Here is a 17084-nt window from a genome sequence, read left to right as displayed (position 1 = left end):
TGTCCTTAGCTGATAGGAGGTGAACCTGATTCAATGCTGTTCAACATGTGCATTCTGAGATGCTTTTCTGATCACCGTGGGTGTAAAGAGTGGTTATTTGAGTTACTGTGGCCTTTGTCAGCTTGAGCCACCAGTCTGGCCATTCTTCCCTGACCTTCCTCATTAACAAGGTGTTTCCAGACACTAACCTCGCTAGGGGAAGCCATGACCTGAAGGTTAGAGAAGCAGGTTTTGGAACTAAAACCTTGCTTGTTTGATTCCCTGGACCAGCAGGAATCTCTGAAATGTCCTTGAGCAAGGCACCTAACCCTTAACTGGTCCCTGGGTGCTGCAGCACAGCTGCCCACTGCTCTGTGTGTGTGTGTGCGCACACGCACATGCTCATGTCCCCAGATGAGTTAAATGCAGAGAAAGAATTTCACTGTGCGCTAATGTACATGTGCTGAATAAAGGCTTGTGTAAATGCTAGAGACAATTGTGTGTGAAAATCCCAGGAGATCAGCAGTCTCTAAAATACTCAAACCGACCCACCAACCCACCTGGCCCCAACATGCCATGGTCACTGAGAGCATTTTCCCCCCATTCTGATGTTCAAGGTAAACATTAAATGAAGTTCTTGACCTCTATCTGTATGACTTTAATGACTTTATTCAGTGTGTGTGTGTGTGTGTGTGTGTGTGTGTGAGAGAGAGAGAGAGAGAGAGAGAAAATGAACTTTTTTATGTTCTGTGCTGTTTGGTCATTACTCACAGTTCAAGGTCTCAGCGATGGGATGAAACACAATCAGACGTTTTATGTTTCAGTCAAAAAAAAGGAAATTACAAATTACCAATTTGAGATTTTACAAATATAATTAAAGTGTTAATATGTCCAAAGTGATAGAAGAAATGTATTCTACCACCTGGGCATGAAAATCTACCAAAATAATTTTATTTTCCATATACTCATGGTATACAGTACCTTCATGCACGTGACAGCTTTCCTGAGAAAGCAATCCTCTTCATATTTGTTGTTAGGCCAAATCCTCCCTTAAAAAAAGCTTTTCACTTGATTTTAAAGGATTTTATATTTCTATAAAATATTTTAAGAGGTTAAAAACTTTTTTTTTTTAACAGTGGGTACAAGGGCAATGATGAGGAAACAGTCAACACACAGGTAATAAACTGAACTGGCCGGTGGTTGTTTACTGTAGCTCAGAGCTCAGGTTATTCAGGCCATCGTTATCAAACTCTTTAAACTGAAGCTGGCTTTATTTTTTTATGTCAGTTTTCAGTGCCTTTTTTTTAAGCCTGTGACTTTAATTTGATTTTAGGTTAACTAGGTATGAATAAAATTATTATTTCATTAAGATTTGCAAAAGTATTGTGCAAAAGTCCTTAGTTTTCATGCATGTGATTATTTTATATCAGAAGAAAAGTATGAAATGTTTTCCAGTCTCTGTGGAACAACCTATGAAACAATCTCCAAATACAACTGCGCAATAAAGTCCAACAAAAAATTTAAAGACAAAAAAATTGTCAAATGTCTTTTGATTTCACTGGATTGTTTACTGCTTTACTGCTTTCACAGTCACTTTTTTTGTTTAGAAAATGTACATTTCTTTATTTCATGAAACCTTCTTTACAGATGTTTTTTTGCACAGGACTAAAGCTGATCAATAATTCCTCCAGTAAAGCACACAAAACAAACAGTCTGGTGACTTTTGAAGCGATCAATCTCCTACAAAACTGGAAGAAAAAAAAACCTCAACCACTGATACTCAGATTCACAGTAAAGTTGAAGAGACACAGCAGATGATGTTCTTCAATTTCTCAACATGAAATTAGCTGTTTTATTCCTGCTTTCAGTGTCAGCATCCTCCGCTGCAGAAGGTCAGTGGTTCCAGCAGGAATATCTTATAGCTCTGTGTGTTTGTGGGCTGAAAAATCTATTTTTTAGGATTTTGGATGGATTTTTAAAACTGTGGAACCCCAATAAAACCAAGACAATACAGCAAGGTAGCAGCAAAAGGGCACGAAATGAGACGATCCAAAATGAGGACTAACTGAACTACCCTAACTGTTAAAACTACATTTTAAGAATATCTGATTGTTTTTAGTTCTACTTTAGAGATTGGTTGATGGTGTTTGAATGGTTGTTTTAAATGTATTTTAAAGGAGAACTGAAGTCATTTTAAAACTTGCTTTATTTCTTAATTAACATGTTATTCAATTACGTTTTCGGTTTTAGTAACCTTATATCATGACTCGTATTGGCAACTAATTGCAATTAAATATTATACTTATCGGCCTATTGGGTTTTTAGCCATGTTGAATTTAGTTAGTTTGGTTCACAGCAGGCGTCGCTTATCCGCGCAATCTTCACGAGACTTGTGCGAGACTTCGAAACATGAAGTGTCAGCTATGTGTCAGTGCTGCCATTTTGAAAACTGTTTTCCAAACGAAATATTGCACAAAAACGAGTTTAAATGACGATTACTGCCTACTTTTTTCAAACTTTCCTGATTGCTATCAAAACAAATAAAACTTCCGGCTTGATTACATCAGCATTCGAAAGAGGGCGCGCGCGTCTTTTGAGAACGTTGTCAGACGTTGGTCACTTTGATTTCCACTGTACATTTTAATTCCGTCCTACGATGTCTCCCACAGGTCTCAACGAATCTCGTTTACAGCTGTTGCTTTAACATATGGACTGATATATTACACAGCATATTTCAAACATTCATAACTTGCTATAGCAGTGACAAAATAGTGATCAAAAATGCATTCTGATATTTAATAAAATGAGAAATAGAATTTTGATAATAAAAAATTTGCCTTCAGTTCTCCTTTAAGAGATTGATAATTTGACATTTTAATTGATAATTTTGTTTTAATGCATAATTGATAAGTTAACTTTTTTGATAATTTAACTGCTTAAATTGATAACTTTTTAATTGCACTGCATTACGCTGATGAGAAACTCTCTTTTGTTTCTTTCTGTGTATGTAAATACTCAGGGAAATGACAAAGTGAATCTGATTCTGAATATTTTTTAGAAGATGCTAACAGAATACGCTGCTGACTTTCAACTGTTAACCTTTAACTTCATTAGGTCCTATTTGGGGGTGGTGTAGTGGTTAGCACTGTCGCCTCACAGCAAGAAGGTCCGGGTTTGAGCACCGTGGCCGGCGAGGGCCTTTCTGTGTGGAGTTTGCATGTTCGCCCCGTGTCTGCGTGGGTTTCCCCCACAGTCCAAAGACATGCAGGTTAGGTTAACTGGTGACTCTAAATTGACCGTAGGTGTAAATGGTTGTCTGTGTCTATGTGTCAGCCCTGTGATGACCTGGCGACTTGTCCTGGGTGTACCCTGCCTTTCGCCCGTAGTCAGCTGGGATAGGCTCCAACTTGCCTGTGACCCTGTAGAACAGGATAAAGCAGCTAGAGATGATGAGATGAGGTCCTATTTGGGAAAATTTGAGCCCTAATGCAATTATTAAACTCAGGAGCCCTCCAGACACACCAAGCATATTACTTTACCGGTACATGCAAGAATGAACAGTACTTCATGATCTTGGATGAGGTTTAATAAATAAACCATTTTAAAGAGAAGCAGATTGTAAATATCTACTGATTGTATCACTAAAATTTTTTGCTAGCTGTTAACCCATGTTAGGACTAGGACTGTTTTGGCCTCTAGAGGCCGCTGTTATGTTTATCTTGTCATGTTTGTTTTGGCCTCTAGAGGCCGCCACTGTGTTTGTCTTGATTGCCTGTTTCCTGCCCCGCCCTGTTCCTTTATGAGTTTGTGTATAAATACCCCTCTGTTTGTTCCCTTGTCATGGAATCTTTATCCTATGCTATGCTGTTAGTGCTAGTTCCCTCTGTCCCATGTTCCTTGCCTGTGTCTTTGTGGTTTTTGTACTTTGCTTTCTTTTGGACCTTTTTGGACTTTGTGTTTACCATTTTTGAGATCTTCTGAGCGTTTGTATTTTTGCCTTTTCTTTTCTCATTTTTTGGACTTTGAACTTTTGGATATTTTTTATTTTCCCTTATATCTTCTGAGCTTTTGGATTATACTTTTGTTTTTGGCCGTGGATTGTTTATATTGTAAATACATTGTTTTTGATACTCTACTTTCGCCTCACGCCTCTGCACTTGAGTCATCCCCCTGGTGGCCTAGTGGGGGTTTGCTGGATTATCACACCAGTGACCTGGGTTCGAATTCCAGCAAAACCCTAACAGAAAGATTCCGTCATGACCGACTCAGCAGAGGCTGCTTTAACTGTCTACCTGGCCAACCTTCAGGGAATTATGGCAGCTCTGACACGCTTCGGAGCGATCATGGATGCTCATGGACGAATGCTCGCAAGTCAACGTGAGGCCCTTGCTTGCCACGAGGTACTGCTTCAGCAAATTGGGAAAACCCTGGCACAGCTGAGTCCTCTGCCCGCATCTCCTGCTCCTGCTCCAGTGCCTCCTGCCATGCTGCCACGTGAACCCAGCCTTCCTGCACCACAGAGGTATGATGGCAAGCACAGTGAGTGGTGGGAGTTCCTTACCCAGTGCCAACTCACCTTTGAGCTCCAGCCTACCACCTACACTACAGATTGCTGCAAGATTGCCTTTGTGATAACCCTGTTAGCTGGTAAGGCACGAGCTTGGGCAACAGCCATCTGGCAGAGAGCGTCGCAGACTACGCCATCTCGTTCCGAACGCTCGCAGCAATAAGTGGATGGAACGAGACTGCCCTGGTTTCAGCCTTTCACCATGGTCTGTCTGACCTCATCAAAGACGGTCTGGCCTCTATCGGATGCCCAAGTGACCTCGAAACTCTGATCTCACATTCTACTCATCTTGACAACAGGATTAGAGAGTGCCGCCAAGTCCTGAGTCTCCCTGGCCTCACTGCCTCAACATGGAGCCCGTCTACCTCCTCCAGTGACTGTCCAGAACCCATGCAAGTGGGCCATACTCACCTCTCCGCATCTGAGAGGGAGCGCAGAAGGTGGGACAAGTGCTGCATCTACTGTGGCAAGCCTGGTCACTTCCGAGCATCATGTCCCGAGCTCTCGGGAAAAGGACCGCCCTGTCCAGCCGAGGGAGGGTTGTGACGGGGCCTACCCTCTCTCCTGAACTCCCTGGCCAAGGAGTCTACATTCCGGTCTCCATCTCCTGGGGTGAGTCTGTTCACTCTTGTCAGGCCTTGTTAGACTCCGGGGCGGCTGGAAACTTTATGGATGTTCACTTCGCCCAAAGTATCAATGTCCCGACTGCACCTCTTGAAGTCCCACTGTCTGTGTCTGCCCTGGATGGCCAAGCCTTAGGTGACGGAAGAGTCACCCAAGTAACTTCTCCAGTCTTCCTCCAGTCTCAAGGTCACAAGGAAGAAATATCCCTGCACCTGATTCCTTCACCTGAGTTCCCAGTTATTCTAGGTCTTCCTTGGCTTACCCGCCACAACCCTCGTATAGACTGGGTCACTAGCCAGGTTGTGGAGTGGGGTCCTGCTTGCTATGCCTCTTGTCTGCTCTCTAGCTCTCCTGTGTCTCCTGCCGAGCCTCCCGATCTCACCGAGTTATCTCAAGTTCCCACAGAGTACTGGGATCTCAAGGAAGTTTTCAGTAAGAGCAGGGCCGCCGTTCTCCCTCCGCACCGTGCCTACGACTGTGCCATCGACTTGCTCCCTGGGACTACCCCTCCTCGTGGCAGACTGTTTTCCCTCTCTCAGCCAGAACGCAAGGCCATGGAGGAGTACATCAAGGAAGCCTTGGCCTCTGGGTTCATTCGACCCTCCACCTCACCCGCTGGTGCCGGCTTCTTCTTTGTCGGCAAGAAGGATGGGGGGGCTCCGGCCATGTATTGATTACAGGGGTCTGAACAAGATCACTGTATGCAACCGCTATCCCCTTCCGCTGATGTCTACAGTGTTCGATCTGCTCCAAGGCGCCACTGTCTTCACCAAATTGGACTTACGGAACGCATACCACCTCGTCCGCATCCGACAGGGAGATGAGTGGAAGACTGCCTTTAACACCCCGTCTGGGCACTATGAATACCAGGTGATGCCCTTCGGACTCACCAACGCACCAGCTGTTTTTCAGGCTCTAATCAACAACGTCTTGAGGGACATGATTAACCTGTATGTTTTTGTCTACCTCGACAACATCCTAATCTTTTCCAAGACCATGCAGGAGCCCCGCCACCATGTCCGCCAGGTTCTCCAGAGGCTGCTACAGAACAATCTGTTCGCCAAGGCCCAGAAATGCGAATTTCATGTTCCCGAGGTCTCCTTTCTGGGTTGTATTGTACGGACAGGCCAACTCCAGATGGATCCAGCCAAGACCCTGGCCGTCCGGGACTGGCCCACCCCCAAGTCCGTCAAAGAGGTTCAGTGGTTCTTAGGATTTGTTAACTTCTACCGCAAGTTTATCAGGAACTTTAGTTCTGTAGCAGCACCCATATCGGACCTCACCAAAGGGACAGGTGGATCATATGTCTGGTCTCCTCAGGCGGAAAAGGTCGTTCAAAGACCTCAAGCACCACTTCTGCACGGCACTCATTCTGGTCCTCCTGGACCCTTCGCAACCCTTCATCGTCGAGGTGGACGCCTCGGACAGCGGCGTCGGCGTGGTCCTCTCTCAATGCTCAGAAGGAAGGTTGCACCCCTGCGCATACTTCTCCCACCGCCTGAGTTCTGCGGAGTCCCGGTATGACGTGGGGGATCGAGAACTGCTAGTAGTTAAACTGGCCCTTGAGGAGTGGAGGCACTGGCTGGAGGGAGCGCAACATCCATTTTTGGTCTGGACAGACCACAAGAACCTGGAGTACCTCCAGCAAGCAAAGAGACTCAATCCACGACAGGCTAGGTGGGCCTTATTTTTCAGTCGGTTCGACTTTACCCTATCATACTGCCCCGGCTCCAAAAATACCAAACCTGATGCGCTTTTCAGGCTGTTCGCTCCCACCAACAGGGAGAGCGAAGTTGGGCCTATTATCCCTGTGTCCCGGATTGTGGCCCCTGTCCGCTGGGGTATTGAGGAGGCCGTCCGACGAGCCCAACGCCAGGACCCCGGTCCTGGGATGGGGCCACCGGGCCTCTTGTACGTCCCACATCAAGCCCGGGCCAAGGTTCTCCAGTGGGGTCACTCATCCCCTCTCACCGCCCACCCGGGAGCTTGAAGGACCCTGGCCTTTTTGAGAAGATGCTTCTGGTGGCCTAGCATGGAGAAGGAAGTGAGGTCATTCGTCCTTTCCTGCGAAGTGTGCACCAGAAGCAAGAACCCACGACAGCATCCCCAGGGTCTCCTGCATCCTCTGACCATTCCCTGGCATCCCTGGTCCCACGTGGCAGTCGACTTCATCACGGGTCTCCCTGAGTCACAAGGTAACACTATCATTTTGGTCATAGTTGACAGATTCTCCAAGGCCTGCTGCTTTTTACCACTGTGCAAGCTCCCTTCTGCTCTTGAAACAGCTAAACTATTATTTAATCACGTCTTCTGAGTCTTTGGTCTCCCACAGGATATCGTCTCTGACCGGGGGCCCCAGTTCTCCTCCCGAGTGTGGCACGGGTTTTGCAAGGTCATCGGAGCCACTGCCAGCCTCTCCTCTGGGTTCCACCCACAGTCCAATGGCCAGATGGAGAGGCTCAACCAGGACCTGGAAACCACCCTGCGAGGCCTGGCTATGGATAACCCGACATCGTGGAGCACCTGGCTGCCATGGGCAGAGTATGCCCACAACACCCTGCAGTCATCGGCCACCAAGCTGTCGCCATTTCAGTGCCAATTCGGGTTCCAGCCACCTCTGTTCCTGGACCAGGAGGAGGACGCGGGGGTGCCCTCGGTCACCCAATATGTGAGGTCAGGAAGACCCTCATCCAGACCTCCAGAACCAACCAGACTCAGGCCAACCGCCATAGAAGACCTGCCCACGCTTTTCGCCCTGGGCAGTGGGTTTGGCTGTCCACCAAGGACCTTCCGCTGCGGGTGGAGAACCGCAAGCTTGCTCCTTGCTACATTGGCCCCTTCAAGGTGGTGCGCAGGGTGAACCCTGTCACCTACCGGCTCCAGTTGCCCCGGACTCTGAGGATCAACCCCACATTCCATGTTGCCCTGTTGCGGCCCGTACTGACGTCCACGTATGCCCCTGCCCCTAGGAATCCCCCACCCCCCCGCATCTTCCAGGGTCAGACTGTGTTCACCGTGCATCGCCTGCTTGACTCCCGCCGGGTCTGCGGCGGGCTTCAATATCTGGTAGATTGGGAGGGCTATGGCCCTGAGGAACGCTGTTGGGTCCCCGCCCGGGACATTTTAGATAAAGGACTGTGCCGGGACTTCCATTCGGCCCATCCAGATTGCCCTGGGAACGTCAGGAGACGCTCCTGGGGGGGGGTCCTGTTAGGACTAGGACTGTTTTGGCCTCTAGAGGCTGCTGTTATGTTTATCTTGTCATGTTTGTTTTGGCCTCTAGAGGCCGCCACTGTTTTGTGTTTGTCTTGATTGCCTGTTTCCTGCCCCACCCTGTTCCTTTGAGTTTGTGTATAAATACTCCTCTGTTTGTTCCCTTGTCACGGAGTCTTTATCCTATGTTATGCTATGCTGTTAGTGCTAGTTCCCTCTGTCCCATGTTCCTTGCCTGTGTCTTTGTGGTTTTTGTACTTTGCTTTCTTTTGGATCTTTTTTGGACTTTGTGTTTACCATTTTTGAGATCTTCTGCGTGTTTGTATTTTTGCCTTTTCTTTTCTCATTTTTTGGACTTTGAACTTTTGGATATTTTTTATTTTCCCTTATATCTTCTGAGCTTTTGGATTATACTTTTGTTTTTGGCTGTGGATTGTTTATATTGTAAATAAATTGGTTTTGATACTCTACTTTCGCCTCACGCCTCTGCACTTGAGTCATCCCCCTAGTGGCCTAGTGGGGGTTTGCTGGATTATCACACTATCAACCCAGGTTCAAAACCCTAACAACCCAAGCTAACATGATTGAGGGAAATTATTTTAACTGAATCTGGATTTAAAAATGTACCTGTATCACTCTCAGTTGGTTCTAACGTTGATGACATCCCAAACATTCCCTTTTAGCATCTGAAAAATATGGAGTCCTGTTCATGACATTAGCATGGTGGGAGATTTGAGCTCAGGAAAATCCTTTCTACATTTACCTTACAGGCATTTAGCAGACACTTTTATCCAGTGCGACATACAACATACCCAGGGCAGCAGTTCGGGGTTAGGTGCCTTGCTCAAAGGCACTTCAGCCATTCCTGCTTATCCAGGAAATCAAACCAGGAACCTTTTGGTCCCAAAGCTGCTTCTTTAACTATTAGGCCATGGGTTCACCCTTTCTAGGCCAGTTGTGATCTTCTGAGTTGCTGTGGTTCTGAAAAGAACTGTAGGTGATTAGTGTTTTGACCTTAAAGCCCTGGTCACACGACAGCTCACAATGAGTTTGCGAATACTTGGCAATGAAAAATTGGTACCATTGCCACCAATCATGCGATGCACATGGTGAATGTTCTCCGCTTCCTGAGTTGTCTTTTGGTGTGTCTCCACCTCGTGATTGGCCAAAAACATCGCGAAAAATTTCAATGCATATGTTGAAATTTGGTGGTGAAGTTTTCATTGGCACACTAAGCAGTGAATACTTGCAGATGGGTTTGGGAACACTTCCCGAAGCTCGGCGAAGCATCGCCACCAAACGCCTCATTTTCATCGCAAAGCATCGCGAGCTGTAGTGTGACCGTAGCCTTAGTCAACAGGCTACTGTTAGTGACAAGCCAGCAGCTTAATATGGTGTTATAAGCTAGTTAGCTACTAACCATTTCCATTTCAATCACATCAACAAGCAGAAACAAGAATGCAGACAAATTGACTACATTTAATTAATTACTATTAATTAACACGTAGCAGTGTTTTGAGGTCGTTTCTTCCCTCTGGCTTATCCCTTTTACTTTTTTTTTTCACTCCAGATTGCTACGATCGCTACTTCTTTGAGATCTTCTGATGTTATTTACCTAATTTAGTTAAATAAATTTCAGCTTTTATTCTTTTCCCACCACAAATTGACCTTCTGTGGCTGCCTAACACATAAACCTTTTCACCGCATTATAGTCCCTGAACAGGATTTTGAAAGTACATTGACTTTGACTTTACCTTTATATCTTAAATGCTGCCATTAGATCATAAACACACTCACTGCTGTGTTACCTAGAATCGTGTGTTGGACGTTGTCAGAATGGCTTTGACCCCAAATACAAATGCCAGTGCGACATTTTGTGCAAGTTCTACGGAAGCTGCTGTATAGATTACGATACCACGTGCCGAACTAAAAGTAAGTGCTCAGGGTAACACAATTGCACATCTCGCAGTTATTGAGGTTAAATCTAAGGTTAATCTGCTTTTCATTTCCAGTTTCCCGTGGAGATGCGTTTGACCTCCCTGAGATAAATCTGACCTCTATATTGAGTCCCCGGGCTTTTTCAAATACAACGACAGCAGCGAGTATCGCAGTAATCCCTACCACCGTGGCCCATGCCTCCACCCCATTTCCTGACCCTGAGGCAGAAGTCTGCAGTGGAAAATCATTCGATGCCTTCCTGCAGATAAAGAACGGATCAATTTATGCCTTCAGGGGTGAGATTACTGTCTATGATGATTTCTTTCGTTTCTGGAATGCTAAAATTCACTCACGGTTGTAAGTTTGTGAAGTGAACACGTGTCCGTGATTTGTGTGCTGCACTGTAGGTGAATATTTCTTTGAACTGGATGAGAAGTCTGTGATGCTGGGTTATCCCAAGCTCATAAAGGATGTGTGGGGCATTTCTGGTCCGATCGACGCTGCCTTTACTCGAATTAACTGCCAAGGGAAGAGTTATATATTCAAGGTATATCATGTGCTACCATAATTCTGTCACATTTCCAATACATCAAATACAGTTCAAGGAATTTGTGGCATGGTCCAGAGAAGACAATCAGTTTATGAAAAGAAGATAAGTTGAAGGTGTCTTGGAGTTTGTTTGTTTATATCAACATCTGTTAACACACTACAACCTGGTTCCTTAAAGGTAGACTGCCTTTCAGATTTTTCAAGTGTAGGTCATAAAAAGAATTTTCCCTGACAACCTATTATTTTTGTTCAGTGGACTGAAAGCAACTGAATTTGAATCACAGACTTCCAATTTTCTTATTATTTTTTTTTAAATAGAACAATTAATGAATTTCAGGCCACATGGCCCTAAATTCTCCGCTATTTTTTTCCTGCTTCACCATGACCCAATTCAAGATACCATGTCATGCATCACTTGGTGGGCTTTCTCCATTCGCGCAAGGCATTGTGGGATACAAATTTGAAACAGGAGAGAAAAATGGAGGACGTGAGTGCGCGAATGAAACGTGAAAGACCAACTACAATAACGGAAAGCGAGAAGAAAATACATTATGTTGAGAAGGAAATGAAATGCAAGACCAAACTAATAAATATTGGCACTCAGCGAACACCTCGGTGCGATCAGCTGTTCGTTTAGTGACAGAATGATGGAACTGTCAGTGCACGATCAAAGGTAAACCTGTAGATGGCAGTAATGCAACACTGTGGATGCCAGCTGCCATAAAACCCAAAAGAAGAAGAAGGTAAACTTGCGCACACACACACAGACTCTGTCTACTTGACTGCGCAAAGTGAGCGATTTCATGCACATTATTTGCTTTAATCCCCTCAAATTAAATAACTTCCCAACCATAGAATGGCCTGGATTTTTTTGTTGTTTTGGGTTTTTTTTTTTAGATATTACAGAAATAGACATATATCACAATGACCAAATTTCAGAGAGAACTAAATTTCACCGACTTTATGAACTCTAAATATCATCAAGCTTTAATTAATGGTTAAGTGACTGAGTTGGCCTAGTGGCTAGTGTATCCACCTCTTAATTAGGAGATCGTGACTTCTACTCGTGGTCAGGTCATACCAAAGACCATCATAAAAATGCTACCTGGTGCGGTGGTGACTCTCTACTGCCGTTGTACCAGGTACCATTTTTATTGTGGTCTTTGGTAATGATCCGACTGCAAGTAGAATTCATGATCTCCTGGTTGAGAGGTGGACACGCTAACCACTAGGCCAACTCTTGCGGTTATGAGAGGACCCGCCCCCCACTGTATCCCAAGCTATGTGAGAGGCCGAGGGCTATGGAAATGCAACTCAGTACCGCCCAATGTGCCTGAAGGGCCTGGTTAGTACTGGGACAGGAAACTGCCTGGGAAGACCAGGTCCTGGCACAGGAGGGACTTTGACTTACTAAGTAGTCAAGTGTTACCAGTGTTAGCAGGTCTTCAATAATAAGTAATCACTATGAAAAACAAACCTACTATGTTGATTTAACCAACAACATTTTTCAGACCATGCTGATAAAACCATAATGGCATCACGATCCAATATTGTCATACACTGTCCATCATGTTGAATTTCTCGTAAAGTAAACCTAGGCATCTGAATGTTCATCTTACTCCAGTCATTTTGACTTTCTGCCAAAAGACACTTCAAAGGAATTTAATGAATGAATGAACTTCCTCTTGACATGGTGTATAATGTCATTCAGGGTAGCAAGTACTGGCGCTTCGATGGCGACGTCCTGGATGAAGATTACCCGAGAGAGATCTCAGTGGGGTTTGAGAAGATTCCAGATAATGTTGATGCTGCATTTGCCATTCCTGCCCCAGCATCCCACAAAAAGGAGAAAGTCTATTTCTTTAAAGGTGTGTAGACCAAAAGCATTGGAACAATTCCTTTTCGTCATTGGTTTTAAGTTTTTTTGCTTTTTACTGCAATCATTCACACAAGTCCGTATACTGTTAGGAATGTAACTTTGTTCCATTGAAATAATTTCTAGAGAAGAGTTGGGAAGAGCTGGCTTGAGTTTAACGATGATTTAAATTACAGACTTCATACTTTACATTGATCATCATGCATATATTTAACGTTTTTAGCGAATACAAGCTCATATGTTCAGCTGTTCAGAGGGCTGTACAATTTCACTGAAAACAAAATGAGTCCCATGTTCTGGCAAAGTAGCACAATTGTAACATCACATGGGCCAACTGTAACACTGCTCAAAATACACTGTAAACTTAGATTTGCATCAGAAAAACAATCATTGGTCCATTGAGAGCAACTTGGAAAATATGAAGTATTGTAACTACAACAGATTATTGGAGTTCATTACAGACATGTTGAACAATCACCCATTTTAAGCTGCATTGTAATTAATTGACAATTCAGAAATCATAAATTCTTGTTTGTGTCCATTTTTTGAAGACATTTCATTTTGTCATAGTAATCATGGTTATTAGCTCATCCGGCCGACAGGTGATGAGCTTATGCCATCATGTGCTGTCTGTAGTCCGTCGCCGTGAGAGTGTTTGAGATGCAATCCAAGTGTTTTGAGATGCTTTTCTGCTCATCACAGTTGGAAAGAGTAGTTATACGAGATGATACTATTAACTAGGCGTCTATGGCTGGATGTTTTTGTTTCTCGCACCATAAACCCTGTGTACAAGTGCATTCTGAGATCTTTTCTGCTCAAGACAGTCATAAAGAATGGTTATTAGCTCATCCAGCCAACAGGCAATGACCATATGCCATCATATGTTGTCTGTCTGGTGTCATCCACATTTGACAAAAATCGCTTCTTCTCCCTCAATTCACTGATTTTGATTCTTTCTGGCATGAAGGTAGGGGTACCTAGGGTGCATATAACTTCTACCCAGATTTGCTTAGCTACAATTATTAATGAAGTTATGGACTAATTAAGTCTTAATGAGCAGTTCAACAAAAATCACTTCTCGGTCAATTCCTCACCGTTTTGGATTCTTTCTGGCAAATAGGTCAGTATTCCTAGGGTGGATGTAGCTTCTATATATAGCTTGTATATAGTGTATATAGCTTGCACCATTTATTGCACAAGGTGGCCCACTTTGGATCATTCCTTCTGGACTAGACGGGGCTAGAGTGAGCTACGCAGTCATTGACAGTCTTGTTATGGGATGGTATATGATTTTGGGTTAGGGTTGCATCTTTTCTGTCTTTCTGTAACAGATGTTACAATTGTCCCACAGGTCAAAAAACAAAAGTAGTCTCCACAAACTCTGAAATCTCTACTAATAGTATAGAGCTAAGTGTATACAACTGCACAGAGTGTTCTTCAGGGTTCCCCCCTACAATTTAGTCTTGGTCAATTCCCACCTACCAGCCAGCTCTCCTCCATGATACGCCACTTAGACACATGCAGCCAACTGACCACATCTGTGTTTTGCAGCGTCACACACTCAGAGGTAAGCCATAGGTGCTAAAGAAGGCAACTGGACTTGTTTGCAGTTCTTGAAGACGTTTCACCTCTCATCTGAAAGGCTTCTTCAGTTCTGTCTGACTAGTGGGGAGTTTCAGGTATTTATCCTCTAGTGGACTGAAAGCAACCCTAAGGAGAGTTGTTGAGGTCCCATGGGTTGTTGACCCTCTCAGTCATCTTGTAGGTGTTTAGGGTCACTGGAGGCTGGGAATGAATGGTGTTAGCAGCCTACAGGGTCATTAGGGTGATCTGTGGGTCACTGGCTCTTTCTGCCATCATATGAATCATTGAAGTCAGCTGAGGTCAGTCAACGTCAGTTGAAGTCGGTCCAAACTCCCCACTAGTCAGACAGAACCAGGGCTTTGAACCGGAATTTTTTTCCTATTGGTTCGTTCCGAACAGAAACGGAATTTTAACGTTTCCGGTTTTGGGTTCCACCATTAAATAGACGTTCCCGAACCGGTTAGAACAAAAAAATTTCGTTCCCGGAACGGTTAATTACGTTCCCTCTCAGCTGTTTAACAAATGGCTATAAAATTATGTCTCTGTCTCATCCAGCTTAAGCCAAATGTAGGCCAATTCTATTACAACCTTCATTAAATAAGACAAGAAATAATTCAAAACAATTATTATTTCAAATGTTGGCGATTTGGATTCTCAGTATGTCTTCCCATCTACACAAACAGAAAAAGTGCCAAAAATGAAAGATAATTCGTTTAGTGTGTTACCAAAGGCTAGTCAGGCCCTATAGAGGGCTACCGCATGACGTCACCGCGCCGCGCGATTTTGTTAGGCGCCATATTGGAAGTACACATCTATGCAAGTACATACATTCATAAACTACAGCTGAAATGTAGCCAGGGCCGGTTCTGCCCTAATCTGGACCCGGGTGCAACATCGCGCAACCCCCCCCCCCCCCCCCCCCAAAAAAAAACAGTCTAAATCAGGACAACCATCACATAACTATAACTATAAACATTTTATATCAACTATTTTAACTAAATGGGCTATAATAAATCAGCCTGCAGGCAGCCACGGCGGGCTGCCTCAGAAAAGTAACCATTTGTCCTACCTTAAAACTCGTTTTGCATTTTCTGCCTCCTTTTTTGTATTTTCGACCCTCCGTTTATTTTCTTTCCTTTTCTGAAAACCCGATTTGTATCCAGACATTTTGTTCTGCTACCAACGAACTAACTCGTCAGGTCTCGTCTCTCGAGCCCGCAATGATTCCCGTGGGAAGGGCAACAATTGATACATTTTTACAAACAGCCAATAGGGAGGTTGCAACATTCAGGCTCTTCTTTGCTCAGACACTCAGTAATGCATTTACTCACTAGTAGTCCACCTTCCCGCGCTCTCCATTCAATCAGCGAACGTCACACAGGAAGTGAACCCCAGCGGGTCATAGAAACTTGCGCAGGAGAAGAATGACTATTTGTAGGCTACAGAAACTTTGAGGAACGAAATAAAAACCGGTATTAACCGGTTACCATTATTTTTAATAAGCGTTTCTGTTCCGGAACATAAAAAATAATAAAGTTTCTGGTTTCGTTTCTGTTCCATGTGAAATAGAAAAAGTTCCCGGTTTTCGTTTTCGTTCCTTGAACCGGTTCAAAGCCCTGGACAGAACTGAAGAAGCCTTTCGGATGAAACATGAAATGTCTTCAAGGAAAGGATTTCAAGCAAGTCCAGTTGCCTTCTTTTGCACCTATGGTTTATGATGACCTGGATGACTGAGAACCTTCATGGACACACTCAGAGGAAAGCTCTATCTGCCCTCTTCTACATATACGATCTCAAAGATGCCCACAGTTGGTTAGTTTCATTGTGTTTTGCAGGGGAACATGGCAAGTTTTGCTCTCTTGGCTCCCAGTCAGAGATGGCTGTGGCATCATTAGGATTCGAACTCAATATATCCAGACAATAGTATTCAAAAAATATTTCCAGTTCCATTTTTATTCACCATACCACAAAATGTAATTTTTTACAATTTTATTACATTACAGGCATTTAGAAGATGCTCTTATCCAGAGCAACATACCATATCTAGAGTAGCTTGGGGAGTAGGTGCCTTGTTTAAGGGCACTTCAGCCATTCCTGCTGGTCTAGGGCATTGAACCAAGGACCTTTTGGTCCCAAAGCTACTTCTTTAGCCATTAAGCCATGAGCAACAGTCCTACAAGAGTGCATGAATCCTCCGAGCCAGAGAAGTTGCATACTTGTATATGAATGTAACAAAATCACATTTTTGTTATGGATGGTGAGATGTGGTGAGTAGGATCCAAGAGCAGAACACAGACCAGTAAATCCAATATAAAAAATATTTAATAGGAGTAAAAAAAAAAAAAAAGCAAAGGACTGGAGACCAGAGGTTTAAGCTGAGATACATGAAAGGTCGGGTGAACATGTCGCATGGTGAGTGGTAATGCGAGTCTAACAGAACATGGGTTGATTACCTTCTTGATGAGGAAGGGTCCAAGGAACCTGGGTGCTAGCTTGTGAGAGACGGTCCTAAGTGGCAGGTGGCACATGGAGAGCATAACTCGTTGACCTACCTGGTAGGTGGGTGCCTTGGAGCGACGTTTGTCAGCCTGCCTCTTGGATGCGAGTGTGGAGTGAATGAGTCTTCTCCAGGCCAATGCCCACATCCTCCTGCAGCGACATATAAAGAGCTGGGCTGAGGGTACGGTGACCTCCTCCTCTTGGCTGGGGAACAGTGGTGGCTGGTAACCTAGTGAGCACTGGGAAGGAGAGAGA

At 44.4% G+C, this 17084-nt stretch overlaps 1 protein-coding gene across 1 annotated transcript in view; it reads left to right on the top strand.

Moving 5' to 3' along the window:
* vtnb (vitronectin b) overlaps positions 1 to 17084 on the top strand; it is a 31137-nt gene that overhangs the window by 3043 nt on the left and 11010 nt on the right. Inside the window, exons 2-6 of the mRNA XM_060935238.1 lie at positions 1643 to 1871; positions 10196 to 10315; positions 10396 to 10617; positions 10729 to 10868; positions 12582 to 12738. Coding sequence (XP_060791221.1) covers positions 1817 to 1871; positions 10196 to 10315; positions 10396 to 10617; positions 10729 to 10868; positions 12582 to 12738 — 694 coding nt within the window. The 5' untranslated portion in view covers positions 1643 to 1816. The remainder of the gene's footprint in view (positions 1 to 1642; positions 1872 to 10195; positions 10316 to 10395; positions 10618 to 10728; positions 10869 to 12581; positions 12739 to 17084) is intronic.

This window comes from Neoarius graeffei, chromosome 12, assembly GCF_027579695.1.
Source record: "Neoarius graeffei isolate fNeoGra1 chromosome 12, fNeoGra1.pri, whole genome shotgun sequence".
NCBI lineage: Eukaryota > Metazoa > Chordata > Actinopteri > Siluriformes > Ariidae > Neoarius > Neoarius graeffei.
Note: the sequence above shows the minus strand (reverse complement) of the source record. Positions and strands in the feature narration are given on the sequence as shown.